Raw genomic sequence first — 27,608 nt, 5'->3', positions numbered from 1 at the left:
CGACCGCACGTCAACGGCGCCGCCATATTGGTGCGGGCAACTCTCCATAAATCTCATTTCGGGACAGAAGAAAACATACCTGACTCGTCGGCAGCTTGGGCATCACAGACCGTCGCACAATAATCTATTGGTTTGTACAAAATTACATTACATACATATTCTTATACAATACATACATAGATATATATATATAGAGAGAGAGAGAGAGCGATTTTAATTAATTAATTTATTACATAGTATACTAACCTAAAAGAGTACAAAGAAAACCAAACAATACAACCATAGCCCCAACAAAACAATGCAAAACATAAAGCAAAAAACAACAAGTGTGGGACATCTAACATAAGACAAGCATCATCATAAAATTAAATTTGGTTATTAAACTAAATTCAGTTGATACAGTGAGAACAGTAGTAATACACTATTCAGGTTTGAGGAAATCCACAAAGGGTTGCCATACGTCTGAAATCTGCACCTGCTGCTCTGCCAGACGGAAAACACTTGATGGTCTCTCAGATGCCTGCTTCAGAAAATTAGCCTTTTGCAATTTCATCTAATTGGGGAAGATTGAGATTATCAAAGAAGAATCATAATCTTCTTGACTTACTTTGCATTTTGGGGAATAAAGGTCAGAATAAAAATACCTAAAAGAGTTAAAGTTACAGTTTCAGCTGTTTTTGATTTAATTTGGTGAATGGTTTGCTTTTCTTGCTCAACCCTTAATTGTCTCGCCAATAAAGTTTCTGGCTTATCGTCCAATTCAAAGTTTTTGGTTCAATTTAAGTAAGAGATTATCACACAGGTTATGGCATGGTATACTGTGTAGCAGTTATCAGGGCCGGCCCAAGCCTTTATGGGGCCCTAAGCATAGACAGCCTCCCACTTGTCCCGACCGGGAGAGTAAGTGGGGAATTTCTTTTGGTAAATGTGCATTTGCGCTTCGGCATGTTGCAGAAGTGCTATTTATTATCAATTACTTATTACCAATAAATGAGCCTGCAACATTTTAAACTGAAACCACTCTTTTATCTGAAAAGCAAAAACAGAAGCTATTTTACAAAAATCAGCAATTTGCAACAAACTATTTTTTCGGGAACAAAACTCGTCTCCAATCACCTGTGAGCAGAATAGGATTGGAGAGATGGAAAAGCAGAAAAACACAAGAGCTTCAAAGGGGAGCTGTAATAGCCACATATTTATAGCCTAAAATATATAGGGGTCATTCTATGGAAATGTCCATTTTTCTTCCTTAGCCTTTACAGAAATATTACACTTGAAAAACACTGTTACAATTTTTTTATATTTTAAAATGAAACAATGTGTTATTTGAACAATTACACCTTCTTGAGCCATCAATGTGGCAATATTTGTTTTATAATAATTATAAAGAATTCCAAGCACCACAAAACTGCTCGTCCCCACAGCCATGTACAGCGGGAAAGTGCTTTATTTTGAGGTCAAAAACAGGTTTTCAACCATTTAAAATAAAATAATGTATACATAACTATCAAATAAATGACATAAAAACAAAATGCCAAATAAATATTATAGAATTTAATATATATATATTATATTAAATTATAATATATATATATATATATATATATATATATTAAAAAAAAAAACATTATATAATATTATTTAAAAAATTTTTATAAAAAGATAAATCATTAAGCTGTCATTTATGTGTATTCATGAAGTCAAAAGGTAATCAAATAATGTGGTCTAAGTTTAAATGTTAAAAAAAAGCCATACCAGGCTATTCAAACCAAATGTATTTACTCAGTATTAGGATATGACTACTTGTTTTTTATTACAACCTGTGATAATTAATACATTACAAATCATTGTAAAAATTAGGCTAAAAGAAAGTCATCCCACTCCTCTTCGTCTGCTTCTGTCATCGCTTGGATTACAGCGTCACGCGCCTTCTTTTTGAATGTGATTTTTCTCCAGTGAGGAGGCGGAACATTTGGCAAATTATGCTACAGCACTTATATTATTAAACTGGTTGGCTATTAACTGCGAGCAGACAGAGTGTCAATCAATGCACTGGAGAATACAGCGAACATAAATAAAGAAATGAAGTTGAAAAAAAAACATGTATTTTTTTAAATAAGCCCAAAAAACCCGCGACCAGGGATTTTTTCACTGAAAAAGAAGCCCAAAGTCCCAAAAGCAACTAACGATGATTTTCTATTTAATAACTGTTACATTTTTTCAACCAAATAAAGTTTATTTTAGGTTTCAGACATTTAAATACACTTCAATTAAGTAAAAAATACATTTAGTTTGTTTATTCCTATCAAATACACATTGAACTATAAAGTTTACTGTTTTTCTCCCAGCTAACTGGCCACTTACTTAGGTAAGTAAGTGGAGAAATAGGTAAATTTACGTGATGTTAATCCGACAGATCCACATGGCAGCGTCCAGCTCATATTATCAACATGGACATTATTATGCCTGCATGACATGTCGCTATGGAAATAATAAAATGATATGTAGAGATTATTTAATATTGCACTTTCGTATAATTACCACTGTCCATTGACATAATATATCACAAATTAAAATTAAATTAAATTAAAAAACATCTTGGGGGCCCTAAGCAGCCACTTAGTTCGCTTATGCCTTGGGCCGGCTCTGGAAGTTACTCTGTGTATCAGTTCAGAAGCAACCAAAAAACGGCTGAATAAATGATGATGAGATGAGATGGATTGCCTGAGGGAAGAAACTGTTCCTGTGCTGGTCGTTCTGGTGCTCAGAGTTCTGTAGCGTTGACCAGATGGCAGCAGTTCAAAGAGGGAGTGTGCTGGATGTGAGGGTCCAGAGTGATTTTACCAGCCCTTTTGCTCACTCTAGATGAGTACAGTTCTTGGAGAGTAGGGAGGGTTGTTCCAATGATTCACTCAGCAGTCTGGACTACCCTCTGTAGTCTTCTGAGGTCAGATTTGGTAGCTGAGCTGAACCAGACAGTTATTGACATGCAGAGGACGAATTCAATGATGGCGGAGTAGAACTGTTTCAGCAGCTCCTGTGGCAGGTTGAACTTCCTCAGCTGGCGAAGGAAGTACAACCTCTGCTGGGTCTTTTTAACAATGGACTCAATGTGATTGTCCCACTTTAGGTGCTGAGAGATGGTGCTGCCCAGGAACCTGAAGGGGTTCCTGAAGTCCACGATCATCTCCACAGTTTTGAGCGTGTTAAGCTCCAGGTTGTTAAGACGAAGTCAATCCTTGTTACCTTGCTAAAATTTAACCAACTACTAGTTTTGAATTATTATCTTTGGCCACGGAGTAATACAAACAGAATTGGTAAGATACACTAAATTCTACTATATGCTGGAGGAATAGTTGATAAAGTGTAAACTATAAATTTTGAATAAATTTTAATCAAGTTGATCCCAAATCTTTAGATTCGATTCCCTCTGAAAATGAGCTAAAATTCCTACAGCGTTATGTTCATATTCTGGTCATCTTACTAAATAGCTACATACAGTGGGAAAGTATTCAGACCCCCTTAAATTTTTCACTCTTTGTTATATTGCAGTCATTTGCTAAAATCCTTTAAGTTCATTTTTTTCCCCCCATTACACAGCACCCCATATTGACAGAAAAACACAGAATTGATGACATTTTTGCAGATTTATTAAAAAAGAAAAACTGAAATATCACATGGTCCTAAGTATTCAGACCCTTTGCTCAGTATTTAGTAGAAGCACCCTTTTGATCTAATACAGCCATGAGTCTTTTTGGGAAAGATGCAACAAGTTTTTCACACCTGGATTTGGGGATCCTCTGCCATTCCTCCTTGCAGATCCTCTCCAGTTCTGTCAGGTTGGATGGTAAACGTTGGTGGACAGCCATTTTCAGGTCTCTCCAGAGATGCTCGATTGGGTTTAAGTCAGGGCTCTGGCTGGGCCATTCAAGAACAGTCACGGAGTTGTTGTGAAGCCACTTATTCGTTATTTTAGCTGTGTGCTTAGGGTCATTGTCTTGTTGGAAGGTAAACCTTCGGCCCAGTCTGAGGTCCTGAGCACTCTGGAGAAGGTTTTCGTACAGGATATCCCTGTACTTGGCCGCATTCATCTTTCCCTCGATTGCAACCAGTCGTCCTGTCCCTGCAGCTGAAAAACACCCCCACAGCATGATGCTGCCACCACCATGCTTCACTGTTGGGACTGTATTGGACAGGTGATGAGCAGTGCCTGGTTTTCTCCACACATACCGCTTAGAATTAAGGCCAAAAAGTTCTATCTTGGTCTCATCAGACCACAGAATCTTATTTCTCACCATCTTGGAGACCTTCAGGTGTTTTTTAGCAAACTTCATGCGGGCTTTCATGTGTCTTGCACTGAGGAGAGGCTTCCGTCGGGCCACTCTGCCATAAAGCCCCGACTGGTGGAGGGCTGCAGTGATGGTTGACTTTTTACAGCTTTCTCCCATCTCCCGACTGCATCTCTGGAGCTCAGCCACAGTGATCTTTGGGTTCTTCTTTACCTCTCTCACCAAGGCTCTTCTCCCCCGATAGCTCAGTTTGGCCGGATGGCCAGCTCTAGGAAGGGTTCTGGTCGTCCCAAACGTCTTCCATTTAAGGATTATGGAGGCCACTGTGCTCTTAGGAACCTTAAGTGCAGCAGAATTTTTTTTTTGTAACCTTGGCCAGATCTGTGCCTTGCCACAATTCTGTCTCTGAGCTCTTCAGGCAGTTCCTTTGACCTCATGATTCTCATTTGCTCTGACATGCACTGTGAGCTGTAAGGTCTTATATAGACAGGTGTGTGGCTTTCCTAATCAAGTCCAATCAGTATAATCAAACACAGCTGGACTCAAATGAAGGTGTAGACCCATCTCAAGGATGATCAGAAGAAATAGACAGCACCTGAGTTAAATATATGAGTGTCACAGCAAAGGGTCTGAATACTTAGGACCATGTGATATTTCAGTTTTTCTTTTTTAATAAATCTGCAAAAATGTCAACACTTCTGTGTTTTTCTATCAATATGGGGTGCTGTGTGTACATTAATGAGGAAAAAAAATGAACTTAAATGGTTTTAGCAAACTGTACCCACTGTAGATAAATACCTAATATATGTGTCAGTCCTGTGTCCCCGTGTCTTGTGTGTTTCCCCCTCTATGCCCATAATTGGTCCTTCCTGTTCTTTAAGTTCCTGCCTGTTTAGTTCCTTGTCGTCTGGTCTACTCGTTACGTTCCTTGTGTTCCTCAGCCCTGCTGTGTCTTGCCCTGTTTGAGTTGGATTAAAGACTGTTTATTTGAGTTTATCCTCGTCTCCGTGTTCCTCGTTCCTCCCCGCTGTGCACCGTGACAATATGTGAATGTAGTAATTTTTTTTTTAAATTTGATTTTGACAGATCTGCTCCTCTTACTGTACAGCGATCACAATCACACCTTCAGTGAAGCTCCTCCCACAACAATCACACCTTTAGTGAAGCTCCTCCCACAACAATCACAGCTTCAGTGAAACTCCTCCCACTGCAGTTCAGCAATAAATGCTGGAATATTCCCATCAGTCTACAAGTGAAGACGAGCATCAGAGCATCAGGAAGAAGTGAAATCTGCAGAGACAGAGTTTATCGAAGGACAGAGAGAACATGAGAGATCCAGAACCCTGCAGAATGAAACACACTGAAGAACAAACAGGTTGGTGTTTATTCTTGATCCTTCATCAATGAGACTGAAGAACATTAAGGTTATAAAGCTTCAAGTAGTTTATCAGATTTTGATTGGTTGTAATAGAAAAAAAAAAATATATAGACCTGTGCAATATAGGTTGAAGCAGTAAATAATAAGTTGATTTCATATATTTAATAGTTTGCACTATAGAAACATGGGATTGGAGCCTATAATGTTTTTATGATTTACCAAAAATGAAACATTTTACTTTAATTTCAGAACTGAATGAAGAGGAGGAGAGACATCATGTCAAAACTGGAGAAAAACCTTTGAGTCGCTCTCAAACCAAACAGAAAGATTTAAAGAAAAGAAGAGATGAGAAATCTTTCACCTGCACTCAGTGTGGAAAGAGTTTTACAAGCAAACAGAATCTTGAGGTTCACATGAGGATCCACACTGGAGAGAAACCATTCACATGTGATCAGTGCGGGAAGAGTTTCACAGAATCATCATCCCTTAAGGTGCACATGAACATCCACACTGGAGAGAAACTGCATGAATGTGATCAATGCGGCAAAACATTTTTGAGAGCTTCACACCTGAAGGATCACCTGAAAGTTCATTCAAAGATGAAACCACATTCATGTTCTTTATGTGGAAAGAGTTTTTCACATCTGCAGAGTTTAAAAGTTCATCAGAAGATACACACTGGTGTGAGAGATCATATGTGTTTTGAGTGTGAGAAGACTTTTATTACAGCTCAACAATTAAAACGGCACCAGAGGATCCACACTGGAGAGAAACCTTACATGTGTTCACACTGCAACAAGACATTCAGTCATTCAGGACCGTTGAAAACACATGAGAGGATCCACACTGGAGAGAAACCTTACAAGTGTTCACACTGTAACAAAAGATTCAGACGATCAGGAGACCTGAAATCACACGAGAGGACCCACACTGGAGAGAAACCTTACATGTGTTCACACTGTGACAAGACATTCAGTCGGTCAGGAGACCTGAAAACACATGAGAGGATTCACACTGGAGAGAAACCTTACAAGTGTTCACACTGCAACAAAAGATTCAGTCAGTCAGGAGACCTGAAATCACATGAGAGGATCCACACTGGAGAGAAACCCTATCACTGTACTGCATGTGGGAAGAGTTTCGCTCATTCATTTTCTCTTCGCATGCATACAAAAAACAGTCACAGTAAGTAGATAATCTTCAGATCCAACACTTTCAGGTCTGATGCAGCTAGTGGTTGAACGGATCGTTGTTGATCCGTACAAACCAAGCCCCACAGTTTGACACGCGTGTGATCTGCAGATTAATTGCAAAATTTAACCATTATAGAGTTAACCCTCTAAGCGCCAAAGTCGCAAAATTTCTACAAGACGTCATACTTTATTAAATAGACTGTAGTTCCTAATATGGTGTAATATCTCATTTGTATTATCTACCAATAGATGGCAGACATGTAGAACTTCGATTCTAGACCAAAATTGTTCGAGGAAATAGCAGAGAAAGTGAGCTATCGTGTCATTGATGCGGAAGCAGTTCAGTTCATAGTGTCTGAGTAAATTGTGAGATTTGTGAGAGAAAATCGCTAAATGGCTATAAAAAGTTGTACAGTGAGGATGTGTTGCAAATGTTATTCGCCGATTCTGACTCTGAAGGGGAATATTTGCCTTTTGAAAATGACAATCGGCCGTCTAATGATCGCGTATCTCCCGGTACATCTTTGCAGCGCAATGGCGCCGCCGTAAAAGGCGAGAGTGTTCACGAAGCACCATCAAGTAATAATTTCGAGCCTTTGCCCAAAGGGGATGGGGGTGGCAGGGGTGGATGTGGTCGTAGTGTCCATAGGAGAGGCATCGCGTTGCTGATGATCGGCCAGACTGCGTCTTTTTTTCTGATCGTGTGCGCTCAAAGGGCCGCCGGCAGACAGTACAGGTGCAGTCAGTGAGGGGTAGGTCTGTGCGCTGTGCCATGCAATGAGAGGTACCATACTCTCAAGAACTATAAACTGTCACCTAGATACCTGATTGGGCAGATAGCTGGTCAGCTGATCGAAAAATAGGCACATGTATTTTACTATGGCACAGTAATATAGTAATAATTTATTACTTTCTTTTGTTTTACTGTTGATTTCCTCTTTTCCTGATCATTTGGAATGAGGATAAAAAGACAAAAGAAACAAAAAAACAACATGCAAATAAGTTTAAACATCCATTCAATATCTATTATTTCCTGAATGTTACTGATGAACTGATCAAAAGATAGGCTACTATTCACATGCGTTTTACTACTATATAGTATAGTAATAATTTAGTACTTTCTCCTGTTTTATTGTTGGTTTCCTCTTTTCTGATCATTTGGAATGAGGATAAAAAGACAAAAAAAAAAAAAAAAACATGCAAATAAGTTCCAACTATTTCCTGAATATTATGAAATTCAAGAGGGCCGCCCCCTGATGACATCATAATATGCAAATTAGATGAGTATATTTACACCCCACATAAACTTTAGGTCATGCCAAACATTTTTCTAATTTACAGTAGATCTCTATCTTTAAGCCCTTTCAAGCCACACGCTTTTGAAATCTTGATGTCAAAATCTAGCATTTTTCCAAAAAAAACCTGGCGCCTAAAGGGTTAAAGTTTATTATTTGTATGTGTTTACACACGCAAGCAATTTTAAACCATTCCAGGGAAAGAAAGAGCGAAATGCATCTCTATTCATTACTTGCACGCTGTTTTCTGTTCTGTGTTTATGTGTTTGCTGTTTTCAGCCGCACACAAATGAAGCACAACACCGGACTGAATCCTCTTTCCTATGTCCTTCACTCCTTGCCTTTGAACATACACCGAAAATTGAGGAAAAGCCGATCTCGACAATCATTCTGCTACATGCAGTCAGTTATGTCTTAAGTGAACAAGAACAGCTGAGAAAGAAATCGGATGTGTATCTTTATATCGCATCTGTGCGTCAGGTCGTAAAGGGGCAGCAGCCTATAAATACCTGCTGCCGTCCTTATGCTCATCAAACAACAAAACACATTTTTGACAAAGATTAGTTTTTGCTGTAATATCAAAGAAGTACTTAGTTTAAAGTAATAAATGGAAAGCAAAGTTACACTGAAATATTTTAAATTTTCTTGCTGATCCGAAAAACGATCTAATCAGTGGCTCTAAAACCATAATGTGATCCGAACCGTGAGATTTGTGAGATCTAGTGCTGTGTTCGATACATCGATACGACGATGTATCGTCACAGAGATTTGACGATACAGCTGGCCCTGTTTCAATATTGTGGCACCTGTGCAGCAGTGGACCGCGCTTAAATTGAATACAAGAACCCCATTTAAAACAAAGTTTTAAGTTTCTTAAAAATAATGATTAGAGCATAAAATATAGGCTACAACAAGATTTAATCTGGCCGCAGAGGAACACAGCTGGGTTGCCTGATATAAAGAGACGTAACCCCCGACACAGAGTTTCCCAGTTGCGCAATACAGAAATATCTGCTAAGTGTGTTACTTATCTTAAGTCAACCTGGCTACTATGGGAAGCCAAACACACCGAAAGTGGGACGAAACAGTGTGTTACTAAAGAGTTCCCGACTCGACAGCGCAGGGAGGACGTGTTTGCTAGCACCACCGAACTGGCGCGGAGCGAACTAACTAATCTCACCAGTGCGGCGCTGATAATTTAACAGCGTAGCGCGAACATACTCTCCGCAGAAGTTTGTGTTTTTCTCTACACGTAACATAAGATTAGTAGGGTACAACGGGGCTAAAGGCACCCCGGGGTAAAAGGCACCTTTGATATTATTTTCATCTAAACTACTAGATGGCACAAAAACATGGCTTTTTCATTTGTTGACATGACATGGTTAGATTCAGATGGTAAATATCATATATTTTTCATATATTTTTTAAATATCATATACACACATTATATGTGTCCATATTAGAGATAATCACCATGCTTAGAATGAAACCATCATATTTAAAAACATGATATTAATCATATCATATAATAAAATATCATTTGTTGTTACTATTGTAAATATATATTCAATTATTATTGGATCTGCTTTCAGAATCTTTACTTATTAAAATGATTTAAAAAATATTTTATTATTTTAATGACAGTATATTTATTGATCAAAAAATAATTATTTTATTTTTCAAAATAAGCAGAAAAAAACTAACTTTGCTAAAGTGATTGTTTTGAACAAGTATTAACTTAGACATTATTAAAAATAAAAAAATAAATACATTATTTTATCTGAAGTATTTGTATCAATACCGTGTGGGGGGTAAAAGGCCCTTCTTGCCACCTCATACATTTATAAGATTTTTAAAGAAAATAAACAACTTGAATTATTTATTTTCACACAAAATCTGTTGCTCCATTAATGTTCAATACAACGTACAGTATATATTTTTTCTGCAATTATACATTTTAGGCGCAGTGAATAGCACGTTTTTTCTTAAGGTGGGCCTTTAGCCCCGTTGTACCCTATTAAGTTATTACATTTCTTTTGCTTATTATCTTTCATACTACTAAATTAACAGTAGTGTTAGCTACATTGAAGAACTGTACACATTGCCTATATATAATAGCCTATAGGCTATAATAAGACTTTAATACATTTACAATACCATAGTCCTCCTGAGGAGCACACCCAACTTCTAGTATATGTATTTTTTTATTTTGTACCTAGTTATATTGTTGTTGTCGTCAAGTTCTTCATTCAGCACAATATTGCAGTTTTTAAATTTGAACTATTATTAAATAGTGACCCTGGAGCACAAAACCAGTCATTAGGGTATTTATTTTTATTTTTTAATTGAGATTTATACATCATTCGAAAGCTGAATAAATAAGCTTTGTTATGATAGGACAATATTTGTCTGAGATACAACTATTTGAAAATCTGGAATCTGAGGGTGCAAAAAAAAAATATATATAAATATTGAGAAAATCGCCTTTAAAGTTGTCCAAATGAAGTTCTTAGCAATGCATATTACTAATCAAAAATTAAGTTTTGATACATTTACGGTAAGAAATTTACAAAATATCTTCATGGAACATGATCTTTACTTAATATCCTAATGATTTTTGGCATAAAAGAAAAATCGATAAATTTGACCCATACAATGTATTTTTGGCTATTGCTACAAATATACCCCAGCGACTTAAGACTGGTTTTGTGCTCCAGGGTCACATTTTATTGAGCGCTAAAAAGTTTGTGTTGCTGAATGTATGTGTGCGGCCACAACGTGATCTGTGAGCGAGCGTGTGCTTGAGACAGTGAAGACAGCACTTTTAAAATTTTAATTCTTATTTTTATTTTTTAAATGTAGAGAGTGCATTCATTTGTGCAATGATAACCGACCAGCAATGTTAAGATGATTTTTTTAATATATTAATATGAGTACATTACAATGTAAATGTATTAGAACGAGTATATTATTATTTATGGGCTTAAAAACAAGATACAAGCAATCAGAATATTGTACTGGTGGGGAGTGCTCAATATAAACATGAAACATATGCCATAACATATATTGTACTGTGGTACAGTTATGGAAGCCCTTCATAATGCAGAGGTCAACTGCCTGCTCTGCCAATAGTTAGCAACGGCCCTATAGTATGCAGCGTTTAATAAACAGCTGTTTTACTAAATTATTCTCAGGTGAAATTCAGTGCAGTCCTGTATCGTGATACGTATCGTATCATGACTTTGCTGGTGATACACAGCCCTACTAGATGCAGAATCCTCAACAAACGTGACACAATAATACTTTGAGCAATAAAATCGGTTTTATCCAGCGATAACAAGTGACTTTTTTTTCAGATTTATTTTTGGCATTTGGCAGTTTTATTTCAAAAACACTTTTATGAACTGGGCAAAAACATTTTCAACAAGATTCATTTATGTAAGGTAATTGACCTTTCGCAGAGACCCGCCCTCCTTAGTTACTGTTGCCATGACCGACAAACAATGCTGCTCTCACACTACACTCATGTTCTCACGCAGTGAAAAATACATCGCAGAGCAAAGAGGAAACTGACACACCGACAGAGAAGACAGAGCAGGTTACTTCTGATATGAAACAGTCTCAGGCCTCTCAGCTTTCAAATTTTGTCATTTTTAAAGAAATTCAAACAATAAATACTGTTTTGTGGCTCTTTAATGTGTCGTGACAGATCACTGTATTGGCTCAGTTCAAACATGTAAACTGATCGTCTCTTCATATTTACTTAAAGTACGAAATGAAAATGAATGAACATCAGAAAGCATTTCATTTCAATTGTGGAACACACCATTTTAAGTTTAAGTCCACCAAAATTAATATATTCTGTCTGATTTGTTAAGGCAGTAGGGATACAGCTGTGGCTACTGGGCATGTGCATTTACATAGTTTCTGAGCCAAAAATATAGTGTAAAACCTATGAAAATGGTTTAAAAAAGCACGTGGCGCCATAGTTTTATCACTTTAAGGCTAGTTTACACTACAGGATTTTAAGCCTGATTTGCGCCTGATTTGCCGAGCTTGCTGACAGGTCGGGCTGTAATCGGGGAGAAATCAGTGGTTGATCGGCGCTCCGCAATCTTTATGTGTGAACTACACAACGATGCATCAAAGAGGCTCGCTGACGCATCGCCGACACTAAACAAATATCTAGCGTGCCAAATATATGGTCGACTCGACATCACGTGGTGTCAGGTGTCGTGACGAGCTACAGCCAATGAAAGAGCAAGGCATGGGTTGAGGTCACCGGAAGAAAAACAACAGCAGCAACTTGGCTTAAAGAAAAGTTAGGCTTATATTTTGCACATAAAACTTGCATTGAACTATAGAATGTGTGGTAGATGATTCGTCTCACAGAGCTTCTTTCACTCTCTTTCACAGGCTTTTGGCTGCTATAGTTTTTATTAACCACCAGATGGTGCTGTTTTCAACACACTCGAAACTTTGAATCTTTTCCCGAAACAGTCAGAGGAAAGCCTCAATGCATCACGAGGCTTCATTTGCCCATCAGTACTGTTCCAATTCTCGCGTGTGTTTTCATGACAAAACGTGGTTTAGGGGCCGAATAGAGTTGTTGGGTGACAAGAGTTGTTGTCAGCTCGTATAGTGTGTAACCCATGGTTGCGGATCATTTACATAGTCACGTAGTGTGAATACCACAACGACTTAAAGACAGACAATCAAGTCATGTAGTCTGAACAGCACAGTGATCTGCCAACATGTAAAGTCGTGTAGTGTGAACTTGGCTTTAGAGTGTTGCAGTGTCCGTCTTTTTGCAGTAAAGGACCTGTGATATTTTAATGAGTGGGAAGACGACATGAAACGACGCGAGGTTAGCTGCATTGAATACAGATGAGCGCACATGTGCATATACATCTCCCATTCAGGGTGAAGTTCACAGGATTTTGTCCATAGAATGATAAGAGCACACGTTTTAACATATTATTTTATTATTTAACACGCAGTATTTAACTTAAGCGCTGCAAGCCATGCATACAGCACTGGACATGACAGGTTTTCTGGTACGCAAAGCAAGTACTTTAAAGGAATACCTTAGCTTATTACCGTTACTGTGGCAGCCAACAACAGCACAGCTTATAGGTCGAGCCTACAGCTAGCAGACCAGCATTTAACCCTGCAAATTTAGTTAAATTTAGTGTAACCCCGCAACTGTCACCGTACATGGGATGCCTAGGTTTACGTCAGTATATTACAGTTAAATCCTAATCTAATCATGACAAACTATATATCGTTGGAAAGATCTAAAACTGTTTTACCACTGTTTGTTGTAAAAAATTATGTAGGAGCAATTAATAGATTAATTTATGACAAGAGTGCACCTCGAAACATATACACCATAATAGGAGTTCTGACCTTTGACACAAAAATTACTTTTTGTTTCCTTTGTTTCTATCACATGTTTTAGTAATCATCATAAATTATATATCATTTGAAAGCTTAAGACCTCAAACTTCATCCTGTGAAAACTGTTTGGAAATCAGACATTGCTTTGCCATAGAAATGGTACTTTAAAATCTTTTAGCGGGCTCCTCCCCTTATTGCAAGCTGTCATATTACAAAATGTATTATGGTCTTTTGGTATCAAAACTTTTTATAATCTTGACAAAATACATATCGTCGGAAAGGTCTGAGTCTCGAGATTTCATATTTGGTGGTTATCTTGTGATAGAAGTAATACTGAGAGAGAAATTTACATATTTACAGAAAAATGCATTAAAAAATTCAATGGAGTTTGCATGGCACCCGGTGGCTATTTGTGGTATAACGCCTAAACAAAATTTAATAGGAACCTCAATGTTTTTATATCAACTTCAAATTTGGAACATAACTTATTTAGATACAGTCATGGCCAAAAATACCGGCACCCTTGCAATTCTGTCAGAAAATGCAACCCTTCTCTCAGATAATTGTTGCAGTTGCAAATGTTTTGGTACTCACATGTTTATTTTTTTGTTTGCACTGAAACAACACACACACACACATAAAAAAAATAAAAAAAAAAAACAGAGAAGAAAAGACAAATCTGATACAATTCCACACAGAACCCAAAAAATGTACTGGACAAAATTATTGGCACCCTTAACTTAATATTTGGTAGCACCCCCTTTGGAAAAAATAACTGAAATCAATTGCTTCCTGTAACCATGAATGAGTTTCTTACACCTCTCTACTGGAATGTTGGACCACTCTTCTTTTGCAAACTGCCCCACGTCATTCAGATTTGAAGGATGCCTTCTCCAGCTGCTGTTTTGAGATCTCTCCACAGGTGTTCTATGGGATTCAGATCTGGACTCATTGCTGGCCATTACAGAACTCTGTAACCATTTCTGAGTGCTTTTTGAAGTGTGTTTCGGGTCATTGTCCTGCTGGAAGACCCATGCTTTCTGAGACAGCTTTCTGACACTGACTACTACAGTCAAGGCATCCAGTGCCAGAAGCAGCAAAGCGACCCCAAAACATCGTTGAACCTCCGCCATGTTTGACTGTAGGGACTGTGTTCTTTTCTTTGAAGGCCTCATTTCTTTTTCTGTAAACAGTGCCATGATGGCCTTTACCAAAAAGCTCTACTTTTGTCTCATCTGTCCACAGTACGTTCTCCCAGAAGGACTGTGGTTTTGTCACATAAGTTTTGGCAAACTCCAGTCTTGCTTTTTTATGCCGTGGTGTCCTCCTGGGTCTCCTACCATAGCGTCCCTTTTCATTCAGATGGCGACGGATAATGCGAGCTGACACTGTTTCACCCTGTGTCTGCAGATCAGCTTGAATTTGTTTGGAAGTTAATCGGAGTTCTTTATCTACCATTCGAACAATCCTTCGTTGTAATTAAGATCTCTGGAGATGTACTTGTAGCCTTGAGATTGTCCATGTTTTTCCACAATTTTTTTCTCTCAAATCCACAGACAACTCTTTACACTTCTTTCTTTTCTCCATGCTCAGTGTGACACAACACAAAGGTTGAGTCAACTTTTCTCCATTTTTAACTGGTTGCAAATTTCTAAATACAAATTACAGGAGCATCACATGCTTGAAAAGGAATTATTTCTTACAATTTTGACAAGGTGCCAATAATTTTGCCCAGTACATTTTTGAGTTCTTGTGTGAATTATTATTTTTTGAACGAATTGGTTTAATGAATGACTCATTCATTAAGTGACTTACCGCCACCTACTGGTAGTTTAGTTTGTTAAAAAGTATGCATTTCCCCCAACATTTCTTATTTGTATATTCATAAATGTATTTAAAATATTAATCTCATAACATTATTTATTGCAGTTGTTATTATGCAGTGTAAATTATTTAATCTGACTGGTAACAGCCCTATAGTGTATATTGAATTTATTGATAAGCCGTAATAATTTGACATGAAAGATGCATACATTTAAAAATATTTAAAAAAAAAAAAAAAATAGGCCTTTGTAAAGCTGATAGAACACTGATGAAAATAGTGTTTCAGAAAAAAAGTTGATCAAACATTTATTAGTTCTCACTACAGAAACATGGAATGTGTGCCTATAATGTTTAAAAATGTTTAATAATAATTATTATCAAGTAATAATTGGAAGAACAATGTACATCACTCCTGGTAAGTTTCAGGTACAAATAATTGATAAAAATGCATCAAAATTACCCAAAAAATAAATAAATAGGGTCATTCCGTGTCAACTCAACCGGAGGTCCCCGGGTCAAATTTTTGATTTTGCTAATATTTTTTTCTGAAGAAAGACAGACATGTATAGTGATGAAAGCCAAAATATTAAATGTCGTGGATGAATATTTACTGAATAATCCACTATTTTGTAGAGGGGGGTCAAAATGGCAATTTTCACCTGAGATTTAGAGGCAAATTACAGGAGGGTAAAAATGACTTCAGAAAGATGGCAGCATTGTAATGTTATTTTTACATAGGTGTTTTTTTTGGAGGGTAGGCACAATGATGGAAGATTTGAAGCATTTGGGGACAATACAGGTGGACTGAGAGAGGTTAAAGATGGAGGTAAAAACCTCAGTCGGCTGGTCCGCGCAGTCTCTCAGTACTCTCCCTGGAATACCATCTGGTCCAGCAGCTTTCCTGAGATTACACTCCGGAATACTTTCCTGACATCCTCCTTACTCACAGTGAGTGTCTGGTTGTGTCGTGGCTCGAGAGAGTAGATTTCTTCAATGGAGTCAGAGAAGCTCAAAAAGCAGAGTTTCAGATGCCAAAATAAGACTTTATTAAACAAAGTAACAAAGCCGCCTCATTCACTACTTCTAATTCTATGTCTGTCCATACATCTTTTTTATACCTTTTTACTAACCAAATCTGTCTGGTATTGCTACAATTTATCACCAGCCCATTTGGCCTATTTTTATTGGTGGGATTTGGACAGATCCACCATTGTTTAAGAATGGCTACATCAAAATGGCTACACCAAAATGGTTACATTAAAATGGTTACATCAAATCTGCAACATTTAATTAGTTTACACGAAAATGGAAAAACACCAGTATTCAAAAGCCTATGGGATAGACTCTCTCTGTGCTTTCTCACGAAACAGTGGTGTTGTTTTGTATTACTTTCAACCTTGAAAATGTTCCCCTTATGATTCTGTTCCCACACCAGTACTGCACAATGGATGGCTTCTTCACAATCTGTATTAAGACATCTAGTATTGGAATAACTCAGCATATTAGTCAGTATATGAATTGCTTTCATGATCATACATCATATTTTAAGTAAGGTAATACCATATTCAGTAAATATCATAATATAGAGTAAAAATAAGTAAAATTACACTATAGTTGTTTGTAGGTGATGCTGGTGTGAGCATCATTTAATATTTGGGCTATCATCACTATACATGTTTATCTTTCTTAAGAAAAAATATTAGCAAAATCAAAAATTTGAGCCGGGAAAATTTCTGAAATATAGTTGATTTGACACTGAATGACCCAATAAATAAATACATAATGTGTAGCAATTGTCTACTTTCCACTGTTACAACAGGGTTCACTTTTATGTCCTTTCTTTTCACATTTCTCTCTGTGATTTACTGAAAATTAAACATTTTACTTTCATTTCAGAGTTGACTGAAGAAAACGAGGATAATGAAGAGGACAAGAAACATCATGTCAAAACTGGAGAAAACTGGAGTCACTGTCAAACCAAACAGAAAGATTTAAAGAAGATAAGAGATGAGAAATCTTTCACTTGCACTCAGTGTGGAAAGAGTTTTACAAACAAACAGAATCTCGAGATTCACACGAGGATCCACACTGGAGAGAAACCGTTCACATGTGATCAGTGTGAGAAGAGTTTCACACAAAAAGTACACCTTAAGATTCACATGAGGATCCACACTGGAGAGAAACTGTTCACATGTGATCAGTGTGGAAAAACATTTTTGAGGGCTGAAGGCCTGATGAATCACCTGAAAGTTCATTCAAAGGAGAAACCACATTCATGTTCTATGTGTGAAAAGAGTTTTTCACTCCTGAAGACTTTAAAAGTTCACCAGAAGATACACGCTGGTGTGAAAGATCACATGTGCTTTGAGTGTGAGAAGACTTTTATTACAGCTACAGAGTTGAAACAGCACCAGAGGATCCACACTGGAGAGAAACCTTACAAGTGTTCACACTGCGACAAGAGATTCAGTCTGTTAGGAACCCTAAAATCACACGAGAGGACCCACACTGGACAGAAACCGTATCACTGCACTGCATGCGGGAAGAGTTTCACTCGATCATCATCTCTTCACATGCATACAGAAAAGAATCACAGTAAGTAGATCATCTTCAGGTCCAGCACTTTCAGGTCTGATGCAGCATCCTCACCAATGTGACATAATAATGTGTTGAGCAATAAAATCTCTCCTAACCTGCTATAAGAAGCAACATTTTTTTCAGATTTATTTTTGGCATTTTTGCCTTTATATTTGATTGGACAGTGTTTAGACAGGAAATGAAGTGGGAGAGAAAGAGAGGGCCGATGGGATCGGGAAAGGTCCACAAGCCGGGACTTGAACTTGGGCCGCCCGAGGCGCAACAGTAGTTGCGTTTACATGGACCCTAATGATCCGATCGTAATAGGACTAGAAGCACAATCGGAATAAAAAAGTAACATGTAAACATGTCAATCGGATTGAATTGGCCAGATCTGATTAAAAATCCGATCGGATTGTAAGGGGTGGTTTATTCCTTTTGTTATCCGAACGAGAGGACATGTAAACACTTGATCGGATTGAAAACCGAAACTGTAAAGTACTGCACATGTGCAGTGACGTAAAAATAGCGTTATGACGTGCGGAACGAGCTGTTCTTCCTGGTCAATAAAAGTGTCATAAATGAGTGTCCAGTCATTCTAAAACGCTGCTTTCACTCAGCGTATGTGAAGTGGAGCAGGACAACGTCCCACCAGTCCTTGTTTAATACTCTCATCCACAGACGACTGGTTTTGGGCACGGGAAGGGGATACTTTTACTGCTTTCTAAAGTAAGCAGCACTGCACAATAGTTATTGTGCTTTTCGTCGACTATTTGGGACCCGAAGTAAATAAATATCAAGTGTGCTTTTTAAAACAATACGTGACAACAGCGGGAAACTCTGAATATTCATGCAGTGTGCGCATGTCAAAAGATTAAATCCGATCAGAAGCTTGTGACATATAAACTTTATTTAGTGTTCATGTAAACACTACATTTGGATTTGTCAATCAGAACAAATTAATTCCAATGGAAGCAAAAAGTGTCCATGTAAACGTAGCTGCTGTTTATTATTTAAATTAATTCATGTTAGATAACTGTGTAGTTGATCAAGGCAAGGCAAGGCAAGTTTATTTATATAGCACATTTCATACACAATGGTAATTCAAAGTGCTTTACATAAAAGGAAGTGAAATAGTCATTAAAAATAATAAGAGATTAAAAATAATAAAAATCACAACAATAAAATCAAAGTGATTTAAAAAATGATTTTAAAAGAATTAAAAACATTTAAGAATAGAAAATGATTATATATAGTGCAATCAGTTCGGACGTAGCACAGTGCTCATTCAACAAATGCACAGCTAAACAGATGAGTTTTGAGTCTGGACTTAAATGTGGCTAATGTTTTAGCACATCTGATCTCTTCTGGAAGCTGGTTCCAACTGCGGGCGGCATAATAGCTAAAAGCAGACTCCCCTTGTTTTGTGTGAACCCTTGGTATTTCTAACTGACTCGATCCTAATGATCTGAGTGGTCTGTTAGGTTTATATTCAGTGAGCATATCTCCAATGTATTTAGGTCCTAGGCCATTTAGAGATTTATAAACGAGTAAAAGTACTTTAAAATCAATCCTAAATGTAACTGGAAGCCAGTGTAAGGACCTGAGGACTGGTGTAATATGCTCAAATTTTCTGGTTCTAGTCAGAATCCTGGCAGCAGCGTTCTGGATGAGCTGCAGCTGTCTAATGGTCTTCTTTGGAAGGCCGGTGAGGAGACCATTACAATAATCCACCCTGCTGGTGATAAAGGCATGAACCAGTTTCTCCAAGTCTTGACTGGAAACAAAACATCTAATTCTTGCAATGTTTTTGAGATGATAGTATGCTGATTTAGTTACTGCTTTGACATGACTACTAAAACTAAGGTCTGTCTCCAGAAACACCCCAAGATTTTTGACTTGGTTTTAGTTGATTGACCCCTAGAGTCAAGGTATGCATTCACCTTGAGAACTTCATCTTTGTTTCCAAATGCAATGACTTCAGTTTTCTCCTTATTTAACTGAAGAAAGTTCTGGGACATCCAACAGTTTATTTCATCAATGCATTGGCAGAGGGAGTCAATGGGGCTGTAGTCATTTGGAGATAAGGCTAGGTAAATCTGGGTATCATCAGCATAGCTGTGATAGGCAATTTGGTTCTTTCTCATTATTTGACTTAGTGGGAGCATATACAGGTTAAACAAGAGCGGTGCAAGAATTGAGCCTTGTGGGACTCCGCATGTCATGGACGTCCACTTAGACTTATGCTCTCCTATACTCACATAATATCCTCTCCTTCTAAGTATGACCTGAACCATTTGAGTACCATCCCAGAAAGCCCGATCCAGTTTTCCAGTCTCTCTAGAAGTATGTTATGATCAACAGTGTCAAACGCAGCACTAAGATCTAGTAGTACCAGCACTGATATTTTGCCAGAATCAGAATTGAAGCGAATATCATTTATTATCTTAATGAGTGCTGTCTCTGTGCTATGATACGCTCGGAAACCAGATTGAAAATTGTCCAGGTATCCATTTAAGTTTAAGTGGTTGTTCAGCTGATTAAAAACTACCTTTTCAATAATCTTACCTATGAACGGAAGATTTGATATTGGTCTATAGTTGTTCAACATTGTGTTATCAAGATTGCGCTTTTTCAGAAGGGGCTTAACAACTGCAGTTTTCAGGGAGTTTGGAAAAGTCCCAGAAAGAAGTGAGGCATTCACCACTTCTAAGAGATCTGCTTCTAAACAGTTAAGCACACTTTTGAAAAAAGATGTGGGAAGTGTGTCAAGATAGCAGGTTGATGATTTAAGGTGCTGTACTATTTCTTTCAATATTTTGCAATCAATTGCTTCAAAAACAGACATAGTCACTTCTTTTTGAAATTGCGGTCGAATCTGTGTGACCTCTGCAAAAGTAGATATGCCAATCTCCTCTCTGATATTATTGATCTTCTCAGAAAAGAAGGAAGCAAACTCATTGCATTTACTGTCGGAGAGCATTTCACTGGGAATCTGACTTGGGGGTTTGTCAGTCTCTCCACAGTAGCAAAAGAGTGCGAGAGTTGTTTAAGTTACTGTTTATAAGGTTTGAGAAGAAGGTCTGTCTAGCTGTGGCTAGTTCCACATTGAAAGCATGAAGGCTGTCTTTATAGATGCTATAGTGAATTTCAAGTTTTGTCTTCCGCCACATCCGCTCAGCTTTTCTGCATTGTCTTTTCATACTCTGAACTGCTGTTGATTTTCTCCATGGTGATTTTTGTCTGCCATTCTTCTTGCAGACCCTTGTCGAGCAATATCATCAATAACATTCTTAACTTTTGAGTTAAAAGAATCCAGGAGAAGATCAACAGAGTCTGCAGAAATGCTTGGTGTTAAAGATATAGCCTTCATAAATAGCGCACTAGTGTTCTCGTTAATGCATCTCTTTCTGACAGAGACAGATCTAGATTCAGTGGTAACAGAGATCAATATATCAAAGAAAATACAGAAGTGATCAGATAGTGCTACATCCTTAACAACAATGGATGAAATGTTTAGACCTTTAGTGATGAGTAAATCTAGAGTGTGTCCACGATTGTGTGTGGGTTCATGCACATGCTGGATCAGATCAAAAGTGTTTAAAACAGTAATAATTTCTTTTACAGTTTTGATTTCTGCATTATCTATGTGAATATTAAAATCCCCTGCAATAGTAAAACAGTCAAACTCTGAGGAAATCATTGATAACAGTTCTGTGAACTCTTCAACAAAGGCTGGAGAGTATTTTGGAGGTCTGTAAATAATGATAAACAGAATGCGTGGAGCACCTTTCAGCACAATATCTAGGTATTCAAAAGACAAATACTGACCAAATGACACTTGCTTGCACTGATAAACATCTTTAAATAGAGCAGCTACACCTCCACCTCTCCTAACAGTCCTGCAGACACTTGTAAAGTTAAAGTTAGGAGGGGCTGTTTCATTTAGGACTGTTGCACTGCAGCTGTCTTCAAGCCATGTTTCATTTAGAAACATAAAATCCAGGTTGTTTGTGGTTATAAAATCATTGATCAGAAATGATTTATTTTTTAGTGAGCGAATGTTTAAAAATGCAAACTTGATGGAACTACATTTTGTCTCTACAGCAATCTTAGACTGACGCATTACAGGCCGCAGGTCGGAGAGCTCTCACAGGAGGAGGAAGGAGAGCTGGGCCTGAAGTCTTTGGTGGTTGTGGGGCCCGCCGTTTTTTAGTTGATATCTGGGGGCTTGCAGCGAACGAGTGGGAGAGTTTAGTCCCAGCATACACCAGTTCCTCCATTTTCTGTGAGAAGCTTAGAAGTGGAGATTCTGGAGAGAGGGATAGTGTGTCTGGCGAGCGGGGCTCTGGCTCTGGTGTTTCCGGTGGCTGTGATATGTTGTCCTGGCTTCCCTGGCTGTTTTCCAGATAGTTGTCCTTGGGTGCTGAGTCTTGGAGCTGATGTAGTACGTCACAGTCTGTTTGTGATGAGCTGTGTGGGCAGGGCTTAGCCGGGATAGTCTCTGTGAGGAAAGCTTGTTTTGGCTGCGTGGTGTTATCAGTGTCCTTGTGGGATGTGTCAACCATAAGATGACTCTGAGGCTGACATGAAGTCCTGTGGTCACTCATATTCTGTCCAGGTGTGTGTGTGCCATTGAGGCCGAGTGGATTGGCACACACCACTGAAGGATGACGGAGGGAGAAATAGATATTGTCTTTTAGCACTCTCGCACCAAGTTTGTTTGGGTGGAGGCCGTCCAGTTTAAACAGTTGTCTATGGCCCCAGAAAATATTGAAGTTGTCGATGAAGTTGACTCCTTTTGTACTGCAGGTTCTTTGTAGCCATGTATTCAGCCCAAGCAGCCGTGAAAACATGTTAGTTCCCTTGCTGGGAGTGGTCCACTGATGAACGACTGAACTTCAAGTATTTGAAGTGTTTCAAAGAGTTCACTGAAATCCTTCTTAAGCAGTTCTGACTGCTCTTCCGAATATCGTTCTTCCCCACATGGATGATGATTCGATTTGCAGTCTTGTGCTTCATCAGAATGTTCAAGTTCCTTGTTCACATCAGAGACGGTTGCTTGAGGAAAGCAGCATGTAGTTGTAGTCCTGCTACTGATGTTTCTGATAATAGAGTCGCCCACTATCAGAGTCCTGGGCTCGGCTGCGCTCTGAGCTGAGTGCCGCTGTCTGCTCGACCTCGAGCGCCTGTTAGTAGCGATGTTAGCTGCTGGCTGATACGATCTATGTTCAATCACATTTGGGGATTCCTCACCCACATTCATTAATGCTTCAAATCGGTTCTCAAGATGTATAGGGGGTTGTAAAATGCCAGTGTTTACAAGTCTTGTCATAGCCGTATCTGGGGTAGAGGATGCTACCGCAGCAATACGAGATACTCGTGACAATCTGATGTCTCGAGTGCCTTTGGGTCTCGCTCCCTGTTTGTGCCATCGATTAGTCTGTCGATCAGCTTGTTCTTCTACGCTTTGTATAAACTGTTGAGATTCACTAGATTCACAGGACTCACCGGCTGTATGCTGAGGGGGTCCGTGATGACGATCTGCTGTGTGTTCCACCTGTTTTGGAGGTCCAGCAAGTAACTTTGTTTCAAGAACCGCAATCCTTTGTAGAAGTCTGTGGCAGTTCATGCAGCAAGTAGATTCCACAAGGGGCGTTTTCTTTCCCGTCTGTTTGAATGTAGGCAGCTGTGTTTTCCCGTCTCCGGAATGTAAACTGCTGGCAGTGGGAGGCAAACAACTAAAAACTGTGTTGTTTGAGCACTGTGCTGATATGCTGAAGTTAAAATCTTAGAGAAATCTGAGAAAAGTGCATAAATATCGAGCGAAGCGCAGAGCAATAAGCAGGAGCGTCCGAACAGTAGCGAAGCCGGAAGCAGCTCTCAAGCAGATCAAACATATTTAAAGTGCCCCTATTATGGATTTTTGAAAATGACCTTTCATGCAGTGTGTAACACAGCTCTAAGTGAATGAAAACATCCTGCAAAGTTTTAAATCTGAAAGTGCTTGTCTCTCAAAAAAAAAAAAAAGAGTCAACTCTGAATCATTGAAACGAGTCTATTTTAAAAATAAATCCCAAGCCGCTTCATGTTGACATCAACATGAAACATTAACATATTGCCCGCCCACTTGTCTTGCGCCCATGATTTTCACATGATTTTCATGTTGGTCTGAATGAAAATGCATATTCATTGTTTGCCACTAGGTGCCGCTTTTGAAGCATTAAAAGCTCACAAACAATGCTTTAAATGAAATCGACCGATCACCGCAGATTAGCGTCACGCAAAGGAGGGGTTTGGAAAAATGAGTCGTTTGGGAGTTCTTGAGCAAATAAGGTAAAAATAAATGCATATTTCTAAGAAACGGAAAGTGTTTTTTGACCTTGCATGCTTGTCAACCTGTTGTTGGGGACTCCCAAAACCAAAATATGAACCTTTCTTTCATAATAGGGGCACTTTAATAGTTCTCCCTACAGAAACATAGAATTTGTGCCGATAATGTTTAAAAATGTTTAATAATTATTTTTAAAAAGTAATATTTGGAAGAACAAATGACCTCACTCCAGGAAAGTTTCAGGTACAAATAATTTATAAAAATGAAAAAATTAAAATAAAAATTGTGTACCAATTGTCTACTTTCCACTTTTATGTCCTTTCTTTTCACATTTCTCTCTGCAATTTACTGAAAATTAAACATTTTATTCTCATTTTAAGAATTGAAGAAAGCAAGGAGAATGAAGAACTGAGTGAAGAGGAGGAGAAACATCATGTCAAAACTGGAGAATATTTTTCGCTCTCAAACCAAACAGAAAGATTTAAAGAAAAGAAGAGCCAAGAAATATTTCACCTGCTCTCAGTGTGGAAAGAGTTTGACCAGCAAACAGAATCTCGAGATTCACATGAGAGTTCATACTGGAGAGAAACCGTTCTCATGTGATCTGTGCGGGAAAGGTTTTAGAACATCATCAAACCTTAAGAACCACATGGACATCCACACTGGAGAGAAACTGTATGGATGTGATCAGTGTGGAAAAACATTTTTGTGGGCTTCAGGCCTGAAGAATCATTTGAAAATTAATTCAAAGGAGAAACCTCATTTATGTTCTTTGTGTGGAAAGAGTTTTCACAACTGCAAAGATTAAAAGTACATCAGCAGATACACACTGGTGTGAGAGATTATATGTGCTTTGAGTGTGAGAAGACTTAGTAGCAAAGGTTTGGAGTTTTGGAGTAATATAATAAAAAGAAAACAAGTAGATAGAATAGAAAATTAATAAGTAATATTGTTAGAGGGTCAGTTTTTTAAAATAAAAATAAAAGGTCAAAAGAATAGAGAATGCTAGTGTCAGAGTGTCATTTTTGATAATGAATAAAAAGAAAACAAGATAGAATAGAGAAAGCTAGTATTAGAGGCTTTTTTTTTTTTTTTAAGAAAACAATCAGATAAAAAATAATAGAGAGTGCAAGCGTTTTTTTGTTTTGTTTTTGTTTTGTTTTTATTAAAGGGGTCATATAATGCTATATCCACTTTTACAAGTTGATTGTACTGAAATGTGTGTTGGCAGTGCCTGTACACAACCATCCTATTATGATACAAATCCATCCAGTGTTTTTATTTTTAATCTCCTAATATGTTTTCCCCTGTCTCAAATCGAGCTGATCGTCTTGTGACGTCACAAGATTGGAGGCCCCTCCCACGATTGTTGATTGACAGGAGCGTTTCAACACAGACCCGCCCTGATCGAGCTGTCATCATAGTCCGCCATTGTTGATACGCTGGAGCAGAATGGCGTCTAAGCAATCGTGGTGTTCTGTTATTGGGTGTAATAACGAACACAGCAGTCGTTTTGATGTTACTAAATCAGAACCGCTGAAGACGCAGTGGCTGAGTTTTGTTTTCGAAGGGAATAGTCCTCCAGATCAACCTCAATTCTTTCATGTTTGCGCGAATCATTTCTCACCAGACTGCTTTATAAACGAGGGTCAGTTTAAAGCTGGTTTTGCCAAGAAGCTGCTCCTGAAAAAAGGATCGGTACCAACTATTCGTGTTCCTGCTGCACCTTCAGAAGAAGTGAGTGTAACGTTTTATTAACCTTTTTATTAATCTTTGCTAATTGCTTGCATGTTTCACCATGAATGTGGCTAAAGTTTACACTAACTTTCATTACGTGAAATCAGGTGTTCATTACGTGAAATCAAGTGTTCATTACGTGAAATCAAGTGTACATTACGGCATGTTTTCTATGTACGACGTTCTCAATGTAATTCATAATCCCATGTTTGTAATGAACAACGCGTTATGGTTATTGTGTTATTATAAACTGTGTACGCTGTGGTAAAGTTAACGTGGTAACAGTGCATTAAGCTTACTTTTGTAGATGGTTTATAATGGTGTCTGTTACTGATTAATAAGTAATTTTAAAAAAGTGTTGTAATAGTTGTAACTGTATGAAGATGAATGGTAACTTTAACACAATACCTGCAAAATAATGTTTACATCCTGCAAATGCATATGATTCAAGACTATAAATACTTTGTGTCTCACTACGCTACCCTGCCAGTACATACAAAGATAGATCAAAGTGACATTACGTTAACCAACCATTCAGAAACGTCCTGTTCGAGCCTCAAACCAAACAGAAAGATTTAATGAAAAGAAGAGCCAAGAAATCTTTCACCTGCTCTCAGTGTGGAAAGAGTTTGACAAGCAAACAGAATCTCGAGATTCACATGAGAGTTCATACTGGAGAGAAACTGTTCTCATGTGATCTGTGCGGGAAAGGTTTTAGAACATCATCAAACCTTAAGGACCACATGGACATCCATACTGGAGAGAAACCGTTCTCATGTGATCTGTGCGGGAAAGGTTTTAGAACATCATCAAACCTTAAGGACCACATGGACATCCATACTGGAGAGAAACTATTCACATGTGATCAGTGTGGGAAGAGTTTCAGATAATCACCACACCTTAAGAGACACATGGACATCCACACTGGAGAGAAGCTGTATGGATGTGATCAATGCGGAAAAACATTTTCGTGGGCTTCAGGCCTGAAGAATCATCTGAAAATTCATTCAAAGGAGAAACCACATTCATGTTCTTTGTGTGGAAAGAGTTTTTCACAACTGCAAAGATTAAAAGAACATCAGAAGATACACACTGGTGTGAGAGATTGTATGTGCTTTGAGTGTGAGAAGACTTAGTAGCAAGGGTTTAGACTTTCGGAGTAATATAATAAAAAAGAAAACAAGTACAATAGAAAATGAATAAGGAATAGTGTTAGAAGGTCTGTTTTCAAGGGTCTGTTTTTTTAAATAAAAATAAAAGGTCAAAAGAATAGAGAATGCTAGTGTCAGAGTGTCATTTTTGATAATGAATAATAAAAAAAAATTAAAAAAACAAGATAGAATAGAGAAAGCTAGTATTAGAGGCTTTTTTTTAAGAAAACAAGCAGATAAAAAATAATACAGAGTGCAAGCGTTTTTTTTTATTTTTTATTAAATTATTTGTGTTATCATAAAACATTTTTATTAACATTAAACATTTAATTTAATATTTGTATGGGCTATTATTATTATTATTAGTACTACATTAACTTATAGGGTTATATTTTTTTGTTTGTTACATATGCTTATTTCCCTTTTCAAT

The 27,608-nt window shown here is 37.9% G+C and overlaps 1 protein-coding gene across 2 annotated transcripts; it reads left to right on the top strand.

The window, feature by feature from the left end:
• LOC131531249 (zinc finger protein 658B-like) lies at positions 1 to 27,180 on the top strand. Of its 2 annotated transcripts, XR_009268613.1 has the most exons (6): positions 1 to 130; positions 5,376 to 5,664; positions 5,917 to 6,852; positions 17,276 to 17,974; positions 24,163 to 24,292; positions 24,671 to 27,180. XR_009268613.1 is itself a non-coding variant. In XM_058761910.1 (5 exons), the coding sequence occupies exons 2-5, from the start codon at positions 5,616 to 5,618 to the stop codon at positions 24,700 to 24,702; spliced, it is 1,716 nt and encodes a 571-aa protein (XP_058617893.1). In that variant the 5' UTR covers positions 1 to 130; positions 5,376 to 5,615; the 3' UTR covers positions 24,703 to 27,180. The 2 variants fall into 2 exon arrangements, 1 of the variants encoding a protein (XP_058617893.1); XM_058761910.1 differs by lacking the exon at positions 24,163 to 24,292.
• The last annotated feature ends 428 nt before the right edge of the window (positions 27,181 to 27,608 follow it).

The sequence above is a fragment of the Onychostoma macrolepis genome, chromosome 22, assembly GCF_012432095.1.
Source record: "Onychostoma macrolepis isolate SWU-2019 chromosome 22, ASM1243209v1, whole genome shotgun sequence".
NCBI lineage: Eukaryota > Metazoa > Chordata > Actinopteri > Cypriniformes > Cyprinidae > Onychostoma > Onychostoma macrolepis.
The sequence above is the reverse complement of the archived record's forward strand: the minus strand, read 5'-3'. Positions and strand labels throughout refer to the sequence as shown.